At 39.3% G+C, this 21077-nt stretch overlaps 1 protein-coding gene across 2 annotated transcripts in view; it reads right to left on the bottom strand.

Annotated features, from left to right (window-relative positions):
• Positions 1 to 20829, bottom strand: part of LOC311271999 (serine/threonine-protein kinase D3-like) — a 40691-nt gene extending 19862 nt beyond the window's left edge. For both annotated transcript variants that reach the window (XM_084378044.1, XM_084378045.1), the window contains exons 1-4: positions 20537 to 20829; positions 16026 to 16668; positions 2990 to 3128; positions 1646 to 1777 (exon numbers count right to left, since the gene is read on the bottom strand). In XM_084378044.1, the coding sequence (XP_084234170.1) occupies positions 1646 to 1777; positions 2990 to 3128; positions 16026 to 16319 (565 nt within the window). In that variant the 5' untranslated portion in view covers positions 16320 to 16668; positions 20537 to 20829. The remainder of the gene's footprint in view (positions 1 to 1645; positions 1778 to 2989; positions 3129 to 16025; positions 16669 to 20536) is intronic.
• Between the last annotated feature and the right edge of the window lie 248 nt (positions 20830 to 21077).

Here is a 21077-nt window from a genome sequence, read left to right as displayed (position 1 = left end):
TCCTTTTCTTCCATCAAGGTTTTCTCGTCCTTCGCTTCAACAGTCAGAGTGAGTGGGCAGATTCTTCTGTCAAAGCCTTTTAATCGTTTCAACCTCTAAACAAGTTATATAAGAAGAAGCCGTATTTCTGAGCTGACAGCAGCATCAAGCGTCTCTTTTCTCTGTTGGCATCACTACAGTTAAGATTCTCTGATGCTCTGAGGTTTTCAACACTGAGATCAGGACATGAAAGACGTGAAAAATAGAGGCAGGAAGTCACAGAGTCAATGAAGACATCCTGCTGTACAGTCGCTGCAGCTTCCAGGTTTAAAAACCAGTGTGAAAATCTGTGTGTGTGTGTGTGTGTGTGTGTGTATGTGTGTTGTACGTGCGCCTGGACCTTGATGACTAGGTCAGTTGGGACATGGCGCAAAACAAAGTCGATGCTGGACCCTGAGGAGTCACTTCACACAGCCTTGGAGAGAATAAAACCAGATTAAATCTAATAAAACAATCGTGACATCAGACTGGATTTGTCCACAAAGCTGAACTTTTGATTTCTCAGCAGGACGGAGGTCAGAAGAGACGAGTTTTATGTTTATCGATCAATTTTCAGTTCTTCATCACTGTGTAAACAGTCGCTCTGACGTGTTGCTTCCTATTCGTCTCTGTTATACTCGTTAAAGTTTGTCTGACATCATCACAAACACACTGGCACACATCACTTCCTCTCATAAATTTAATTGACAGGATGCTGGTCTGAATTGTTTTAAATGACCAGATATCCTGACAATCTGATCAGCCTCACACCTGTATGCATGTTTCTGTATTTCTGTAGTTGCTACAGGGCTTTCAGGTGACCTCATTTTGACCCTTTGAGTGTTTATGCAGTAAGTTTTAAATGTCTACGTCACAAACAAAACACATGATCGAATGAGGGATGGAGGGAGGTCGTCACAGGTTGGCCATGGTTGCGCGACATCACCACAGCTCGCTCAGAAGCGGGGCAGGTAAAGAGGGTTCATCTCTGCCGTAGACAAATGCAATGAGAACACAAATCAGCTCAGCCCAGTCTGACTTGGTGCGACCAAAAGTACCAGTGGAAAAGCCCCACAGCTGGTCAACAATATTCTTGTTCAAGCTGTTAACACTAAATTTATAACTGAAATAAATGTATAAATAAGACAGAATCTCAGGAAGAGCATCATGCAACTGAGTGTGATTTGTACTGACTGTGTTAAGATTAGTAGATGCTGTTAAATCAACAGTTGTAGAAAAGAGGAACAGAGGGTTCTTTACAGCTTTACTCCCGACTGGTGGAATTTAAACCTTTTTTGTTCAGCATGAAGCTGCAAGCAGAATAAAACCCACAGTGGAAGAAATGATGTTCGTCAACGACCACCTGATTTGTAGCTGGATACTATACTAGATCTGTACACTGAAATACTTCAATCGCAGTCTGGATGCATCTCAAATCAACTCTGCATCTGTGATTTGAACACAGATGATTTAACACTTCAGTTTAATGCGCTTCAGGCTGAATCAAGTCATTTCATTCAGGAATAAATGTGACTGCAGGTGTAAACCACAGACTCATCATAACATGACCCAGGGGGAGTTAAATTTCCCCTGGCCTCTTGTTGGAATCTTGTTTCCACATTCTTACCTTCGCATTTGAGGCCCTGTCTGACGAGCCCCCACAGCATCTCCCCACAGTCATCGCAGAATGCCGGCGCCTTGTAGGAGTGGACGTACAGCGTGTGAGGTCGGATCTGGAAGTCCTCGGCTTTGGCGAGAGCTGAAATGAACAGACACAGAGGAGTAGAAAAACAAGAGATGACATGGGACCTTTCCAATGCTGCTACGACAGCCTTGTCCTTTGTGATAATAAACGAAGACTCATTGGGTTTTGGACTCTTGGTTGGACAAAAGAAACTATTTGATTTGATTTGATGTGTTAATTTTATGTTATTTTGGGAAATAATCAGCAGATTGCTCGATAATGAAAATAATCTCTAGCTGCAGCCCTTGCTTAAGCTTGTTTTCTCTTTGAGTCTGTTCTCCATCAGGCGTGAGTTATATGTTCTATTACCAGAGGCAGACATACTAACAGAGAAATAAACTCTAGAAGCTCTGCAGGGTTTTGCATCAGCAGCAGCAGGAGCAGGAGGAGGAGGAAGTGGTCGTGGGTTTGAGCCCGATGCGGTTCAGGGCTGCGACTTTGTTTTCTTCCTCCCGTGTAATTTAAACCTACCGCTGCTCAGCGCCTCGGTGTTCAGCTGTGAAGGTGTCAGCTTTAGTTTTTACAACCCAACCTGTTGACACGACGCAGGAAATGACAATCCTATACACAATATTATGGTTAGAGCGTACAGGGTGACCCGGGGCGATGCCGCAGCGAAGGAAGCGAAATCAAGGCGACCTCAGCGCTCTCGCTCAGAGGTGGATTAACAGAAGGAAGGGAAGCTGAGGCAAAACAAACAATAAAAATAAATAAATATATAAACTGCTTTAAGTTGTTTCTGCCTGGCGACTTAGGAGAGTGTACTGTCAATGTGCACAATAAATAACTGTATGACTAATAATGAATTTGTGTTGTAAATCATTTTGTCTTATTTTAAACATTTGACTTCAACTGAATGAAGATTAAGTATTTATCAGTTTATTTTTGTATTTTGCTTCCCAAGTTTTGAATTGATACCCATGATATTTGGTTCAGATAGTAGTGTCATCAGATCAAACTTTTAATCTGTCCGGTACTTAAAGCTGCAAAAAGAAACTTTCAGTTTTTGTTGATTCTGGCGGCCCCTGTAGACAAAAGCAGTATGAACACCGCCACCTCCTGTCGTAAATACCTTGATCTGGTTAGCGCGTGCATTGATTTTGAACAGTGTGAAAAGTACTTAAATCCAAAAGCCATACTTAAAATATTACTTTGGTAAAACTAAACTTCACCCATATGAATAGAACTTGAGTAAACATCTCAAAGTATCTAGAGTTAGCTTCTTACCAGAGAGCACCACCTCAACCAGGTCACCTTCATGGATCTCGTCCGCTGAGGTCAGACGCTGCAGGATGTTGTCAGAGTTCAGGTCGTGGCGGAAGAGCAGGATCTTGTCGTACATCCCGAAAAATCCACATTCAGGGAACTGAGGAAGAGAAGGAGGAGGAGGAGAGTGAGGAGTGAGGTTACTGCTGCCAGTACTTCTAATGTTATTACTTGAGCACAAACTTTGCAGCGACCTGGAAATTGGGTGACTACGCTTCATGAACACATAGAAAAAGGTAAGTTCACAAATCTGCCAAATGTGAATGTTTGTTCCATTGTTTTTTGTTTAATCCACCAAATTAAATACCTGACAGACAAAGTACTTCATCATATAATTTCATCATCAAAAATATTTTAAAAACTTTCCTTAAAACATTCCTGATCATTGATTTGCTGTGCTGCCCACAAAGTCTTAATATGCCTTTAGATATTAAAATTGAGACATACCGTGTTATAAATGGTTTGAAATAAACCCAGTGGTGATGTCCACCGTGCATCTCAGTGCCTATTACATTGTACTGTTTTGGCCAAATCAAGGCTGTATATTTTATATGAAATAGATTTCAAAGTTAAATAAACTAGACAAATAAAGTCAATTCTATTTATGCAGCCCAAAATTCACAGATCATAAATTTGCACTCAAAAGGCATATAACCCCCCACTATCAAACACAAATAATCAATTTACTTGATTTCTGATCCTTGGGTAAAAACAAAATCAAAGAAAATCAAACATAAAAAGAAGCCAAAAACAAGAAAACATGCATGTTTTTATCGTAATCCATGGCTCATAAGCAAGGAACTGCTCCAACCTGCTGACCTTTGACCCCTCTAATGTTTTGTCCTGATAACCAGTATGAGCAGAGTTTCCAACATGATCTCAATCTTTGGTGTCTGTGTAGCTTGTTCCCTAAGTTAACCATTACCTAACCTTTTCATAAGAGGAACACATGATGTGTGATGAAACACATTCAGAGAAAAACCACACTGGGAAACTTCCAGCAGACAAACTCCAGCTAAAATCAGATTTTCTAGTTAAAAAGCCAGCTTCCAAAACATTTCCCAGCAGCCAGATCCTCTTTATAAAGAACCTTAAAAACTGTGAGGGTTCAAGTCTGGGTCACTGCCCTCATCAGATGTCCTGTCTTGTTCTGTTTAAACTTGCCTAAATACCAAAGTGAGAGTCAAATGTTTCAGTCTGAATGTGTGTAGTCTTTTTGCGTCTCTGTGTTTATTTTGCATCTCTTTCTAGTTGTTTTTGGCAATTCTTTCTAGTCAATTTGCGTCATCTAGTCATTTTGAGTCTCTTTGTGTTCATTTTGAGTCTCTTCCTTTCCATTTTTGCTTCTCTTTCCAGTTGTTTTGGGGTCTTTGTGAGTAATTTTGCATTCCTTTCTAGTCTTTTTGCATCTATGTCTCTTCCTCGTGTTTTTTTGGCGTTTCTTTCTAGTAGTTTTTGGTGTCTCTTTCTACTCGTTTTTGGTGTCTCTCTAGTCCTGTTTGGAGTCTCTTTCTCTTCTTTTTTGGCATTTCTTTCGAGTTGTTTTGCATTTCTTTCTACTCATTTTGCATTTCTTTCTAGTCATTTATCGTTTTTTCTAGTAATTTCGCATCTCTCTCTAGTCATTTTTTGTGTCTCTAGGTGTATGTAGCTCTATGTAGTTGTTTAAACATATTATGGCATTGTGAACAGTGTACTTTGTTATTAAAGTGTGTGTACTGGATTCAGGCTTGAGCAAACTCTGCAGCCTGCAGACAGGCAGGTGAAGCAGCTTCCTGCCCTGAGCTGCTCTCTGTGTTAGCAGGATGTTAGCAGGATGTTAGCAGTGTGCAGGTAGCATGCAGCCTGGATCCTGCAGCACACACTGACAGCCGGAAGCCAGGTGACAAGGCAGAAGCTGCACGGATCACATTTAATACACCACACACACACACACACACATACGCACACACAAAACATCCATCATGAATTATGGCTGAGGTCCTGTCACTGACACCCAGCAGTCATTATCCACGTGGCTACACACCACTGCTCCAACAAATAGACAATAACAGAAGGAAACACAGGGATCAGTCTGATCTTTAAGTAAAGAGAGAAAAGTCATAGTGTTGGTTTTATAATGGAAGAGTTCTCTCAGCATTCGAGGACAAGCTCAGTTCTGTTGAACAGTCACAACATCCTTGTGAAACTGAAGCACATGAATGTATCATAAAAGCACAGACACATGAAGGGCCCCCAGCCCCCCACGTAAGAGCAGGGCACCCAGACTGAAAAAAAACAACAACTAACGACGTGGCTGTCTCTTCGTAGTTGTTTTGCACCTTTTTTGTAATCATTTTGCATCTCTTTGTGGCTGTTTTATGTCTGTGATCGTTTTCCATCGCTCTCTAGTATTTTTGTGTCTTCTTGTGGTTGTTCTAAGTCTTTCTGTGGTCATTAGTCATCATCTCTTAGGAGTCATTTTACATTTCTTCCTAGTAGTTTTGTATTTATTTGTGCTCTTTCTACTAGTTTTGTGTATCTGTAGCTGTTTTGTGTCTGTGGTAGTTTTGCACCTCTTTCTACTAGTTGTGTGTTTCTTTATGGTTGTTCTGTGGCTATTTGTGGTGTTTTTGCTTTGCATTCTAGTCATTTTGCATCGCTTTCTAGTCAACTTTTGGAGGTTGTTTTGTGTTTCTTTGGGGTCATTTTGAATCAATTTTTAGTCGCTTTGGTCATTCTCTATCTCTTTCTAGTTGCTTGGCGTCACTTTTTGCATCTCTTTGTGTGTCTCTTTCTAGCAATTTTGCAGCTGTAGTCATTTTAAGTCAACTTTGAGCAACTCTTTATGCTTGTTTTGTGTTCTTTGTGACTATTTTGCTTCTCTTTGTTGTCAATTTATTTCTCTAGTTATTTTGCCTCTAGCAAAACTAGCAAACCATTTACATCTTATCATCATCCTTAATTGATAGATTTGAACGAAGCCGTTTCTGGAAAACCATCAGCAATCAACCTTTGTTATCTAATTAAATTCTATTTGCTAAATAAGAAATACAGAACATGCACCAGGACAAACAGCTCTGTGTCTGCCTGCCCTCTCATTCTCCAGCAGCTATGAAACCATGACAAAGCAGGAAGCTGAAAAAAAGGCCCTTCATGAGGACTGGGTGAGGTCTGAACCAGAAGTGAAAACACTTCTGTTCAGCTGCCATGACGACGCATTTGGACTCCGGCCAATCACGTTAGAGGCAGTCGTCAGCTGCCGCATTCTCTGAGGTGAGCAGAGAAACACACTAACAGTTCTGTTAATGGACAAGAGTGTGTGTTTAATACACACTGATCCCCTCTTTATGGTTAATCCTCCATCAACCAGGCTTAACCTCCACACACGCGCACACACACACACACAATCCCTTTCACATTCTCTAACTCAACTGCCTCACCGAACTGAAGCCATATTTCTGACGCCTCCAGAGTCTAGTTCTGGTCCTCAGGGTCGCAGAGGCCAAAACCTCCAGGCCCTGTCGTGACCTTTGACCCTGATGCAGGAGCTGGAGCAGGGGGCTGAGAGATGTCTCTGTCTCTAACTTCAGTTGTTTTTACTGAGCCAAAAGCATATCCATCACCTCTTAGCCTCCCTGATAATGGCATGAGTTCTACACAGATTAAGTGTTCATGGAGCCCTTTAATCCCGATTCTCAAAGGCAACATCCAGTGCACAAACACATACACAAAACACACAACTGTTTCATGAAGTTAATGTCATGATTTAGTCTTCTTAATGCGCAACATTTTTTAAATTATTTTCAAATTTTACACTAAATCTTGAATGTGACGTAATGTAAAGGACGGACATGCGTGTGTTCCAACAGCTGCTAAATGTTTGCAGGTAAGATGCACTTTAGACACAGAAGCAAAGGGCTGATGCAGTGATGCTGTGACAAACTGACATTTAATGCTGAATTTATGAGAAGGCACCAATGATTTAGAATTTGCCAAAGACAGTTTTTCCAAAAGTTTATGAAGTTTTTCCTAATATAACAACTCTCAAAATTGAGCTATTTTGCCAAGGGAGTCTGGGGACTTTCTTCACTGGTGTCAAAGAAGTAGCCTATATACTGTATATGTGGCGCAGACCAAGTCTGAATGTGTCCTGAATGTGTCTTGGGGGCATTCACACCTGTACACCTGTCCACTTGTGATCCTAACACCAGGTCTGAACAGCCTCTCTGTGACGTACAAACAGCAGCTTATCATTTCATTTTTCCCCAAACATCTGACAGCAGTTTATAACTTGAACCAGCAGCGATGAGAAGAGCACAAACAGATTAAAACAGCCCTTCCCTTCCGCTGCAGAAAGCTAAGAGCCTTTCAGCTCCAATAAAACTCTTCAACTCTTTCGACATACATGTGCAATAAGCCTGCAGGGACGACGCTAAAAGGGACTGATGGGAAATATGAAGGTAAACAGCAGCGCGCCTGTTTTCCCTGCATCCGCTCGCTCTGTCACCTCGCTCAGGAAACAACAGGAAGCAGTGCTGAGTGGGTCAAGGTTGTCAGTGTGTGAGTGCGTGGGAGTTTCATTCATCCACTTGTTAAAAGGCTCAAATCACTGCTGAATGTTATGAATGTAAAAACATACACACCTGGATCTCAGTGTGTGAGGGTTTGGTAATTAGCAGTAAACACAAAGAGCAGCTGACGCTGAAAAGAGTGTCATTAATTGTGTCGGTATTTGATCATAAATCAAAGTACTGGACAAACGATCATTCCATGCAAACTCAGCCAGTTCATATCATGAATTTTGTTGAAAAATGTACTTAAAAACTAACTGATTAATTGAAAAATTGATTAATCAACTAATCGTTGCAGCTCTAGTGTCCTGATCTATCTCCAGAGAGAGAAGACAAGAGTTTATCGGCTCAGTGTTACAGCATCTCTATAAGGAAAATACACACTGAACACACACGGTACTTTATGTTCCACATCTGTCACTATTACCACAATAACATACAGTACTTCCTCCTCACATACCTCAGCATGTGCTTATGTGCATGCGTGCGTGCGCATGCGTATATATGTTAAAGTGACCTCAGTGTTTCCTCTGGATTCATTCAGCTGCAACTCGAGCACACAGAAAAAATCTCAGAAGACACTCAGAAACTGTTCAGATTTAATGTTACTTCAGGGATGCTATGATCACCTTTTTCAGTATGCAGTATTGATCCGCATCAGGACCAAACTGCAAATCATTTCTATTGATCAATAAATTGTTAGTGACGTTGAAAACACAGTATAACTCGAGCTCATTTACAGCAATCCTATCCACGGATTAATGTGGTTTTAATGTGGCTTATTTCTCTGTCCTCCTCTGTTCGCCTTTTCTTTCCTTCAGGTGCTGCTCATCAGGCAATTAGCCCTGCCCCATATTTAAGGGAAGGTGGAGGAGAAGGAGCTATCTTCTTCTTCCACAAACCAAGCGGTCCCGACAGGATAGAGGTCTGGTAGTCCTGGTTTTGTGGCTTTGTTAGTTAGTTTAGTTTATGTAGTCTTCTCTTAATTTAGGAAAAGTAGTTCTGGATCCTACAGCCCACTGCATGGCTAGCCAAGACTTCCTCAATCTTTCTGTTCATTTTGGCCTCCAGACTCCCATAATTTTGGTATTATTTGTAAATAAACATTGATTTTCTTTTGCAAACTTGTTCTCAGTTATGGTGTCCTTTTTAATATGTTGTGGCTCACAAGGTGGAGCTAACTGTTTGTTTTGTTGTGGACGTTAACGCCTTGACATTGTGGTGAGTTCACTGCTAAACAGAGTGTCGTGTGTCGTTACTGAGTTCATGCATGTTACAACAGAACGCTCCTAAAGTCGCAGATACATAAAACGTCTCAGTTTCTCCAGTACACACTTTCTACAACTACTGTAAATGTAGTTACAAGAATATCTGAGTCAGAAACCGAGTCTGCCGAGCACCAAAGGAGGACATACTTTCAGTTTGGCGAGTAAATTTCATAAGACTCTCCGTCACACTGACAGTTTGTACTGAAAGTCATTTAATAAAAAACTCTTCTGAGCATCTCTACAGTGTTGTGGTGTTGTTTATCTACGTAGATTTATGTCTGCTTTTCTCCTGTGCTGTCTGTCTGTGCTAGAGTTTGTCACTCAGATGGACTTCATGATGTATTCAGGTGCACATCTTAATCTCTGAAATCGACATCATTTCTTACAGGGAATGATATATGCATCAACCAAGGACAATATTAAATCTGGATACAGCGGTGGAGCCCCGTTCATTCCTATGAATGCTGCTCAATGGCATTTTGAAGCTAAAAAAGCTTGACTCCCCAGGTTTGGGGGTTGTGACTGTCTTCAAAACCTGGCGCTCTTCCTGGGGGCTTGCCGTGGACAGGGACTTCATGGTGCGTTCAAGTGCAAATGTATGATATTTCCCCCAATTGTGTGTCTAGTCTGTCCATCAAAATAAAAACAATGCATCAAGTCCTAAAATCCGAGAAATCAAGAAACAAGACATAAATGTTTTTGAAGAAAATCTATGTACTTTTATCTCACAAGCAAACCTGTTGAGACAAACATCCTGCAGAATAAATGACAGATTTGTATTGTATTTCTAGAGAGATGTTTTTCATCGTTCAAGTTTTCATGTGGTAGAGGAACTGCAGCTTGGGGCTCGTTATGATGTGCATTTTCTCACCCAAACTGTTAACCTGGACAGGTTAGAGGAACGACAGCAGGTCACTTAACAGACACTGTAACAGGATTTTAAAACAAGATTTAGTTTCAGACAGAAGCTGTGAGTGACGCTCAGGATGGAGTTCAAAAAGTTAAGCCGGGATTGTAAAAAGTTAAAAGAGCTGAAGTAAGTGTCAGACAGACACAATTAATGGCTGTCAATTCAACATGTTAGATAAAAGAAAATTAAACCTCCTCATTCAACGACTAATCACATCTAAAACCCACATTAAAGGAGACAAATCCACCTGCCTGTACTTTTGTATCATCATTGTCATTAATATAATCCAGTTTCATTCATCCTCAATGTGGTTTTATCAACATCTTCTTTTTATCACTTGATCTCTGATGATAACTTGTTGCTGCCAGGAAAATGATTCAACCAAGTTTCATCTTATCTGACCTTTTTAAAAAGACATCATTTTTACAAACAGAGAGAAAACTGGAATGTGGGAGTAAGACAGAAACTGGAATCTGATCATCTGATAAATCATCTGATTCATTCATTTCTCAACCTCTTTAAAGGATGTTTTGATCATTTATTGACCAGAGCTGGGATTTGCGAGACTCTCAGATGTAAATGTCTGTCTTAATAACCTAAAACCTGCAAAACTGACATTCCCATCAGTCTGAGCTCTACATTTTTAGTGCTGGTTAGCAAATGTAAGCATGCTAACACATGAAAATATGATAGGGATCATAGTAAACATTAAACCTGTTAGCAAAGTCATTATGAGCATGTTAGCACAACGATGTGAACATTTACTTCAAGGCACCACACGTGAAGCTGCAATGATTGATGTAATGCTGCTATGTAGGGATGCAACTAATGATTTTTACATTATTTATTATAATTATTCAATTATTGTATTTGTCTTCAATTTGTTTCTTTGTCCAACCAACAGTCCAAATCCCAAAGACTCTTCATTTACTGTCATAAATAACAGCAGCATAAATAAAGTAGCAAATCCCCACATTTAAGAAGAGAGAATGACAGAAATATGCACCGGATGAGCTGTACGGAGCCATTTTATGTTTTTTTGTAGTTTCCTACATTTTAAAACAAGTCCTCAGCATGGGAGGGATAGTTACAGATAATGACTGAATTTTCATTTTTGGGTGAACCTATCCTTTAAAAATACAACACAACAGGTGTTTGCTTTTGGCCTCAGTTTTAGGCCTCGCATGGAGAAAACATTTGGGCACCCCTGTCTTAGAGGTTTTAAAGATACTGATCCAGGTAGTGAAGTGAACTGAGCAGAACGAAGAGAACAGTGGAAGAGAAAAGATGGAGAAAGATAGAAACTTATTCACGGTGTGTCCTTGTAACTCAAGCAGGATGTCAGCTACAAGATGAAGGCTGCTTTCAGCTGAAAACTCAAATCTATAAATGATTCAGCCTGAAAAATGTGAATGTAACTTTATCCTCTCTATACATTTATTTACAAGGGTTCATCTCTGCCAGTGACCAACTGAATAAACTCATGATTTTTACTTTGTTTCTTTTTGGTAAAATCACAATTTCAAAGAGTAATAATGAGGGAATTTAAGTGTACATTAACATATTCTGGAGTTGCTGGTTTTACTTCTGTAGGTGGGTCGAGCGTCTATATAACAACACTGAAATCTCTCTCTCTCTCTGTCAATATCATTCATGTCTCTACCTGAACCACCGCCTGGCCTTGGTAACCGTGGAAACCAGCTGAGCAGAGAACTCATCGCCGCTGACAACGGACAGAGAAGCTGTTTTATGGTTTAAATGATGGTTCAGAGACCATTTTAAGCACTTTTATTTATTTACAGTCTTTTATATCCCATCTCTGTATTTTTTTCATCTTTGTGTTACAGTTTTTGTTCTACTGAAGTCTTTCTTTAACTTTTTTACATTGTAACGATTAAATGTACATATTTTTTTATCATATCATTTAAACTAAATTTAAAAAAAAATCTGAAATTATCATTGAGATTAAAAAATCTCTTTTTGTTTTCCCATGCAGAAAATAGTTGTAAATGTCATCAGAGTTTGTTTTATTAGCAGGTCACCTCCCCAACATCAGCAAGAACTTTTACCTGTAATAACACAGTTATAGCTTTCCAAAAAAAAGAAGAGACTCCGGGTTCATCATTTCCAGACGAGACACTTGCCTGCGCTTCTTCACTAATTCCCAAACTTCAAAATTAACCAAGATGGCATTTTTTCTTTAATTACATGGACTTACAGGAGTAATGATACATGAAAGCCCAGTTCAGTTTCTCTTTCTGGGAGACAAATTAAGTGAGCTTGAATAAAAACTATATCCCTCAACATTAGTACTCTACAACATGTGTTGCTGTAATTTCAAAAGGAGTACTAGAGGAAAACTTTTTTTACGTTGTTTACTAATGTTGGACTTATTGAGAAACACAAGAAGATTAATTTCTTTCTTTTCTTTTATGTAATCTGCCTGCTGGAGATGCCTTACTTGCCATCAGCAAAGCTAAAATCAGCAACAAAAAGTGATGTCATAAAGCAGGTCGTTCACAAAATCGCAAATTACTCACAAAAATCCCTATAATAAAATGTATCATATTGTGCAGGGCAGGGTTTGGGTATAACCAATTACTTAAATTCCCCTTAAATCAAGCAGTGCCGACTTTCAGGACCTGAGAGAGGATCTGGGCTAGAGAGAAGACAGAGAGCGAGACTATGCCAACACTTGCTGCAATATCTTTAATGCAGAAGACAAAACTCATCAGCAACACGTCTAACCAGGTCAAACACAAAATGTATCTAAAAGCTTAAGATTTAACGTGTTTGAAAGCCTGAAAGCCAGCGCGCCTGCAGCAGCTGCAGCTAACATTAGCACACCTGCAGTCAAATGTGATGAGCTTGATCCCTCCATGGAAGACAAAACTTCATGTGAGGCAGTGCAAACTTCACCGACATCCTCAGTTAATTCATTACAAGGTACAAAGTGATTTATTCGTCATTACATAACACAAAACGAAATGAAAGTTTATAAACTCCTTCATGCTACACAAGTTACAGAACATAAAAACAGTGATTAATATACAAATATACATACACATGACTATGGACATGGCTGTTTTATTTTTTTGTTTGTTTTGTTGTGATCTTGAATGTCATCTTCTGTGAAGAAGACTGCAGTTACAAAAGAGAAACTAGATGGCAGGTTATTATGTTTAAGTTTCCAGTTGACTGAAGATATAAGTTATTGTTACATTATGTTGTTAATAAATGTTTTAAATTTGACAATGTAGTGTGGTACGTCATTGCGAACAAAGGTTAGATATTATATTGCATAAAAGTCCAGTCTAAAAATGGTATAGCAACCTGTGCTTTAAAAAAAATAAATGTAAAAATCGAGAATCAAATCGAACCGTGACCTTAGAATCGAAGATTTTATCGAATCGAGGATTTGGAGAATCGTGACACCCCTAGCTGCAGAGTTCGTGAGAACTCTCTGTAGGTTCATCAGTTCCACTTTCATATAAGATTCTGAGTCAATGCTGATAGAAAAGGTTGAGTAAAAACTTTCATTACACAATTCAGGATGGGACTGTGTGTTTGTACGATGGGGGTGGTCAATGTGGTGACCTACAAGGGAGGGGAACTTCCCTACTTCCTTACCACCGCCCCGACCCCACTAAACACACACACACACCCACACACACACACACACACACACACAAACACACAAACACACACACAGCAGTAGCGAGGTGACGTTAACAGCAGTAAATCAGCCCTGAAGCTTCCATCCACCCACAGTAATAGCTCCGTGATGTGGACACAAAAGCAGGAACAAGAAAATTCCAGTGATGATGTCATTTTGTAGTTCCACCATGTCGTCCTTCTAAAGGTTCCTGCTGCAAGTTTTAAAACTAGCAAGAAGCTGCGATATTCAAATGTTCTGTCTAACAACACTTCTTCTTTTTTTAACTTATTTTGTAATTTTTTGTTCATTTTTCTTTACTTATTTTTGTTTTTGTTTTCATTTTGGATGTTTTCTCTTTTCTTTTATTCTTTTTCTTTATTCCCTCTGTACAAAGCAACAATAGTGGCAAGTAACTAAGTACATCTACTCAAGTACTGTATTCATGTACAACTTTCAGGCACTTGAGCTTCACTTGCATTTTTCTATTTTCTTTTACTTTAAACTTCTATTCCTCTACATTTCAGAGTGAAATATTGAGCAGCTTTAGTTAGTAGTTACTTGCAGGATAGAAAGACTTGTTAGTTGCTGATGAGTTCTAAGTGCTATATCAAAACGTCTTCAAGAAACTGAAACAAGCATAAACAATATAGCACTTAGCTTTACCATGACCTGGATGACTGAGAACCTTCGTCAAATTACTGATGAGTTGTCACATGGTATTATTTAAATAACTGTTAAAAGGCACAAATTCATACATTTGTATTTGTATGTTTTCTGGTAGAAAAGTACAAATGGACTTATTAGACCAGGAATTGGTACAGAACGGTAGCTAATGCACAAGCACAAGCATGGGTGGCAAAGTGGACAAGAAGTATAATCACGCGTATTACATCGCCTTGCACAATCAAGAAACCCAGGAATGTGAGAGGGCTGTCAAAATGACCAAAATCACGCAGAATAAGTCACAAAAAAAAAAAGTGAAGTTAGTCATGTCTCTGTGTTGTTCTCCAATCAAAAGAGATAACCTGGTTATGTTAATTTTTCAGGAATATATTTAGGCTTCTGAGGGTGGGATGGATGGACAAAAAAAGACTGTGATGACGACACCTTGAGCTTGAAGAAACTGAATATACTGGTCAGTTTTATCAATAATGAGAGTCACATTTAGTTGCAGCCATGACTGAGATGAACCTTCACAGATAACATGGTGCAACAGCATTATTACAATCATGACCAGCTACCGCACCTGCAACTTGGAATATAAAGGAAAACCACACAATTCTGAGGTCAGTTAACTTTGTCCTCACAAAGTTCAGCTTTCGGTAAATAATTTCACTTCTTCTGAAGCACCTCTTCATGTGAATTTCTAAAAATAATAATGAAAATGATTTATGGTTTTGTGAGACATGTTTGTAACCACTGACATCACCCTGCCAGGTTTATCAATCAGAGACATTCATCTGAGAAACAGTGAGCAGCAGTGAGAAACAAACGGACCACCCTGCTGCTCCTCCAACACAACACAAAGCTGTGAAACAGGAAGTGAAGAGCGCTGACAAAGCAACACCAACCAGGAAGTGACATTCCCTGTGAACAGACCTTTCCTCAGCTGGTGACAGGAGAAAACAAGTGAAAGTATCTGACAACAAATCTGTCACGCAATTTGGTTCAAAGCCAAGTATCTCAACAAACACTCCCAACAATCTATCAATCAACTCATCAATCAATCAATCAATTACTGTAAGGTTGTAAAGGTAAGAAGAGTGGGAGTTATTGGAAGAAGTTGAGATGATAGTATCATCTAGGGATGCGACTTTAGAGTTTTCCCACAGTTCGGTATGCATCACAGTTTTTGGGCCACGGTAACGGTACGGTTTCGATATCTTAATATAAAACTACTCACACTAGCAAGGGCAATATTGCATGTGAAGATAATTAAAAGCAGATATAGTCAAACCACAAACCTTATTATAAAAATGTAACACTTATCTTAATTGCCTTCCATAAAAAACATATGCAGTATCTAATCAAGTTAAACAGCAAACATTATTGTAGTATTGTATTGTACTGTATTGTATTGTATTGGTTTGCCTTTGTGTATTGGACCTAATAGGGCGTATTGAACGGTTTGATAAAATATTGAATATTGTTGCATCCCTAGTATCATCTGGGTTTTCTCTCTCTGTCATCATGCCCTGCAAAACAGGTGAAGTCATTTGGTTTCCTGCAAAGTGTGTGTGTGTGTGTGTGTGTGTGTGTGTGTGTGTGTGTGTGTGTGTGTGTGTGTGTGTGTGCGTGCGTGCGTGCGTGCGTGCGTGCGTGTGGAGGGCTGGGAAATGCATGTGGCGCAGTAGAGACAGGTGGTGCAAGCGGTAAAACCAGTAGATGGTGAGAGATAAAGTGGAGCTGAGAACAGATGCCTGAACTACATGAGAAGTCTGAGAATCAGCAGGTTACAACAAAACTCTGCGTCTGATTGTGAAGACGGGTTAATGTGAACAAAAATAACAACAAAATAATGGAAGCACATTGTGTTTCTTAAGTAATCATCAGAGATCAGAGGCCAAAATAATAGGATAAATAATATAATCAAATAAGTAATTTTTACCTTCTGGTCCACGATGGAGCAGACGAGCTCCCTGACAGCAGACAGTGAGTGGTCCCCGGGGTCGAGGGTGACCGTCTCCCTGGTGAGTCCAATCTGAAGCAGGAAGGAGACTCCATGGATGGAGCCTCGTGAGTTTGTGCGGCTGGGGGCTGTTTGGCTGCCATTGGACAGCCGGCTGCAGAGCGTGGCAGGCGGGCTGGGGGACGGCGATGGCGTGGGCGGGGCTGCATGATGAGGAAGGGCGGAGAAAGACCGCGGGGAGGCCGGCGGCGGCGGGCTGTTGTCGGCGGACATCGTCTGCTATCTGTGACGTCGTCCGGGCGGGAGAAACAACATCCAAAAGAATATGTCTGACTGCTCAGGTTTGTTCGTCAGCCGAGTGTTTTCTGTCCCGATTCACATTTCTCACCACTTAAATCCTGCGAGAAAGGTTTCCTCTCACTCCTGAGCATTTCCGAGGTAGAGACAAACCAAGAAAATATATGAAGTTACAGCTCAGGATCCTCCAAAGTTCAACTTTAAAGAGTTTTATCACACGGTTCAATCCTCAGGCCTCCTGCTGGGTGATGCTGTTGATCGCGTTGTGAGCAGAAAAACAATCTGCAGGTCTGTGGTTTCTGTTAACTGTTTTCACCACAGGCATCTGTTGAGAATCAAAGACAGCATGATAAACAAGTATTCCAAGAAGTTTCTCTCTCCTTTTCTATATATTATAACTTTAATAGAAATTTTCAACAGTAACTTTCCAAAGTTTTGCCACTAGGGGTCTCTCAATCAAAACAAATCAAAAGACATTAAGTAGTAGATGTAAATCTATCTACGTGACTCAAGCAAAAATGTTCACAGACGAAGTAATGTTTTAAAGTTTTATTCATGCTACGTTCAGTCGCATCTGCTGACTTCCTTCCTCACTGTCTCCTGGAAGTTATAGCAACAGGCGACCAAATAAAACGCACCGCACCTTGAGTAAAATGACAGATTGCTAAGAGTTTGAACATTGTTGAAAGATTTGGGATAATATAAGTGAACAACTCAACAAAATATAACAAAGGTCTAGTTGTTTTAGGACATTTTGAAGCAGAAATGTTACGTATTATATCTTTAACAGATAATTTTTCAAAATGTTACTACTGTCACGACATTTCCCTTTAACATATTGTATATTAGTTTGGTATCCTTGTTATAACTTTAAGTCATATGAAGATCAGAATACTATCACGTACAACTTCACCGACACAAAAGGTCATCGGTGAAATAAAAGGGAAAGCCATGAATAGGGATATAGCAACATATCAGCTGAACATCAGTACTGGCAGCTTTTCTCCTTGTTGACTGCTATTGGCCTGTTGGCGAACAAAATTACATTCAATGGCAGTGGTTGATCTTTTTTGCTGGTACATTCATGAGCTACTGGCTGGTGGCATCCCTGCCATCAGTTTGTAAGGCTAAAAGTACAGAAAATGTCTAGAAAAAATTTAAACATAAAAAAAACCCAAAAACGTTATATTTCCAAATTTGCCAAATTGTTAGCGAGAAAACTACAAAAACAAAACAACACTATTTATAAAATCCGGGACCTGACAACTACAGTCAACTATATACTCATATATATATACACACAACCACGATTAGGGGAGGAACAAAATATAATACAATTTTAAAATCCTCTCAACCTGCCTACTGTAAGAGATTGATGGTCAATATAACAGAGGAAGAATTGAATACAGCGATTTCTAGGCTAAAAACTAACAAGTCACCAGGACCAGATGGATTTTGTTCCGTATGGTAAAAAACCTTCATGTCCACATTAAAACTAAGCCAAAAGAAGGTAACGTCCCTCCAACGTGAGGAGGCCACTATATGAGTTATACCCAAAGAGGGAAAAGATAAATTAGACTGCAGTTCATTTAGACCAATTTATAAAAACTCCCAGTTTTTGCACATCATGCACATCCAGAATAATGCAAGATGGAAGGACATTGAAAAGACCTTAATTAAGGATTCCCAGTTTAAGCAGTTTTAGGCAATAAGGAGTTGGGTCAAAAATTAAATACACTGAAAAATACATGGTTAAAGTTTCAACTCAAAATCTGGAATACAATCAAGACAGAATATAAATTACTGTATAAATCATTGATGACTAAATTAAGTGCACCTGACCCTGACTTTAAACCCAATCAACTAGAGCTCAGATTCAAAACACTGATAGATGACAAACAAGAGGCAAATAAGGGACTTTCAAACTCTAAGAGAAGATTTTTCTATAGTACAACAAGGTTTTTATAGCTATTTACAACTACATAAATATTTTGATAAATGAAAAATAATAATACTAAAAAAATATCCAATAGATTTGGAAGATCCAGTGTTGAAAGAAATTCTAAGGGCATATTCATGTGAATCTAACAAAGGTACTATTTTCAGAATGTATAAAGGTTTCCTGACAAAAAAAATGTGCTCCACAGACTCCGTCAAAAACAAATGGGAAAAAGAGAGAGACTTTGAGATAACAAAAGAGGGAAAGCTACTAGCACAGCTACTGTGAACTACAATTAACACGTACTAACTCACACATATAGAGGGAGTTTGCATGGAAATGTTTAATGAAGTGTTTTATTACGCCAAAGCTAAAAATTCAATACACAGGTGAACACCCTAAATGCTGGAGAGACTGTGGGGGTCGGGATGCAAACCATTGGCATATATTTTGAGAATGCCCTGGGTTGAAACACGTCTGGTCAAAGGCACATAAAACAATGGAAGTAATATTCCACATGAAGATACCTAACCACCTCAAAACATTTATTCTAGGTAAAGCTGACTTTTTGATAGGAAACATCAATGATAACCACAAAAGAATGGGCAGACACAATTAATGGCATATATTCAATTGAATAAAAATCACATTTTCACTCAATTGAAAGTGGATAAATTCACTAAGATGTGGTCAAAATGGGTCTCCTTCATTTCGCATATATTTTTTCTTATTTAAAGGGAAAAACAGACATAAAAAAAACAAAAAGAGGAGTACTGAGGCAATGATGGCTATTTAACAATATCCATTGTATTAAGAGGGTCCTATTATTACTTTCTGTAATCAGCAAAAAACTGGCAATGTCATGAGTGTATGCAATACTCTGATGTTAAAATTACTAAATTACTTTAAAAAAGATTTCTTTGTTGAGACTAAATAACAACAAAAACAAAATAAAGAACAAAATAAATCATTTGTATCAGCTATTAGCCAAATTGTTATTCTTAACATCACTTTTGGTCTCGGCCCAAAATTTCACAATCAGTGCATCCCTAGTCATGAAGAGTAGAAGTTCTTGCCTGTGCCTTGTTTTCTTTGTCTTCCTGGCCCACTAGCTAGGTACTACTTTATATTTTCATATTTCTTTACCTAATTCTTTTCATACCGTGAGTCTGAGGGAATGAGATTTTGCTCCTTTGTGTGTCCGGCACATACGGCAGAATCTACAACAAAGCTGACTTTGACTTTAAGATTATTATCAAAATACTCCAAAACCCTGTTTCTGTCAAAAAACATGATGTTGAATGGTGATGAAACCTGGAGTTTACAGACTACACACTTTCTTGGCCTTTTCCTTTGGATCATTTAAACTCAAACGTAACTAACATGGTTGCACGACTGCAAAGGTTCACAGACACTGACCGCAGGGATCAATAATGGCATCGGTCAAAAAACTACCATGAGTTGTGCGCTATTGATCTTTCTGGATAATTCAACATTAGTTATCACGTCTATATCACTGCAGGGACTATAGCACACCACAGCATGCTATCATTTCACCAAATATCACACAGTGTGCAGAGAGCATTAATGCTGTAAACTATTCTGATTTGTGAAACATCTACTGAATGCACATCAAAAGCTCAGGTCAACCAAACTACCAGAAAATAGAGGGGGGAAAACAGATTTACAGATATTGTCAGGCTAATTTGGGTGAATGGATCCTTTAAATAGATAAGAAGAAGAGAAAACGCCATGTTATATTATATATTAAACATACTGCAGCATGTCTGAGCTTACCTGGACCTACCTAGATTATCTAAGGGGATTCATTTTGTATTATAACAAGTTATCATCTAATGATCATGGTAAACTGAGAATTTAAGTTCGATAACACACAAAAAAAACCCATATGACTCATTATGAAGAACATGAATATAACCTTTACCCTGCTTCCTTAAAAACTACTGTAAACTTTATACTTTCTAGTATTGTTAAAGTCATGTTCCAGCATGTTAATGACCTGTGATTGGTGGGGGGACGAATGGGACAATACAATGGATTAATAAAAGTAATCGATCAGTTGATTTTCACACATGTACCTTATCTCATTCTGATCACATCTGGATTGTTGCTCATTATAGGCTGTAGATAATACAATATGTTTGTATAAATGACTGTTTAAAGTTTTCCTTGAAGCAACAGGCAGGTTGTTCATCCACACACACACAGAAAGTGAAGTTAAAGTCTTCATTACCTCGGTTTTCCTCTTCCATCGGTGTAGAAACCGAGCGACAGGAGAAAAGTGTCCGTTAAACTCATCCAGCAGCAGCTCGGACCGTTACACTGCTGACTTTAACGACCACAGTCCCGGTTGGTCCGCTACCCTCAGTCCTCCAGGTCCCGGGGACAGAAGTAAAGCAGCTAAATTAAACCGTGCGACTTTTTCTTGTCTCGTTTCTCTTCAAACTTCTCTGACGGGCGGCGGGTCGACCGAGCAGCTCGAGCTTCATGCGGATCTGATTATCGCCGCGACGATCTCACAAACTACAGCAGCGGGGAGGAGGAGGAGCGACGGGAGGAGGTCTCACTCTGACGAAATTTAAAGCGACTGGACAACCACATAGCTAGAACTAGACAGCCCCAGTGAAAAACGGGAACCTCTGTGAAATTACAAAATGTATAAAATAATTGACTCAAGAATCATAAAAAGATTTAATATTATGAAAATAATCTTAGCTCGTGGTCAAAAGTCAAGTAACACTAGCAAATGTTAGTTTTAGCTAGCGTTAGCAGCC

Source organism: Pagrus pagrus (genome assembly GCF_965226575.1).
Source record: "Pagrus pagrus genome assembly, chromosome: 16".
Taxonomy (NCBI): domain Eukaryota; kingdom Metazoa; phylum Chordata; class Actinopteri; order Spariformes; family Sparidae; genus Pagrus; species Pagrus pagrus.
The sequence above is the reverse complement of the archived record's forward strand: the minus strand, read 5'-3'. Positions and strand labels throughout refer to the sequence as shown.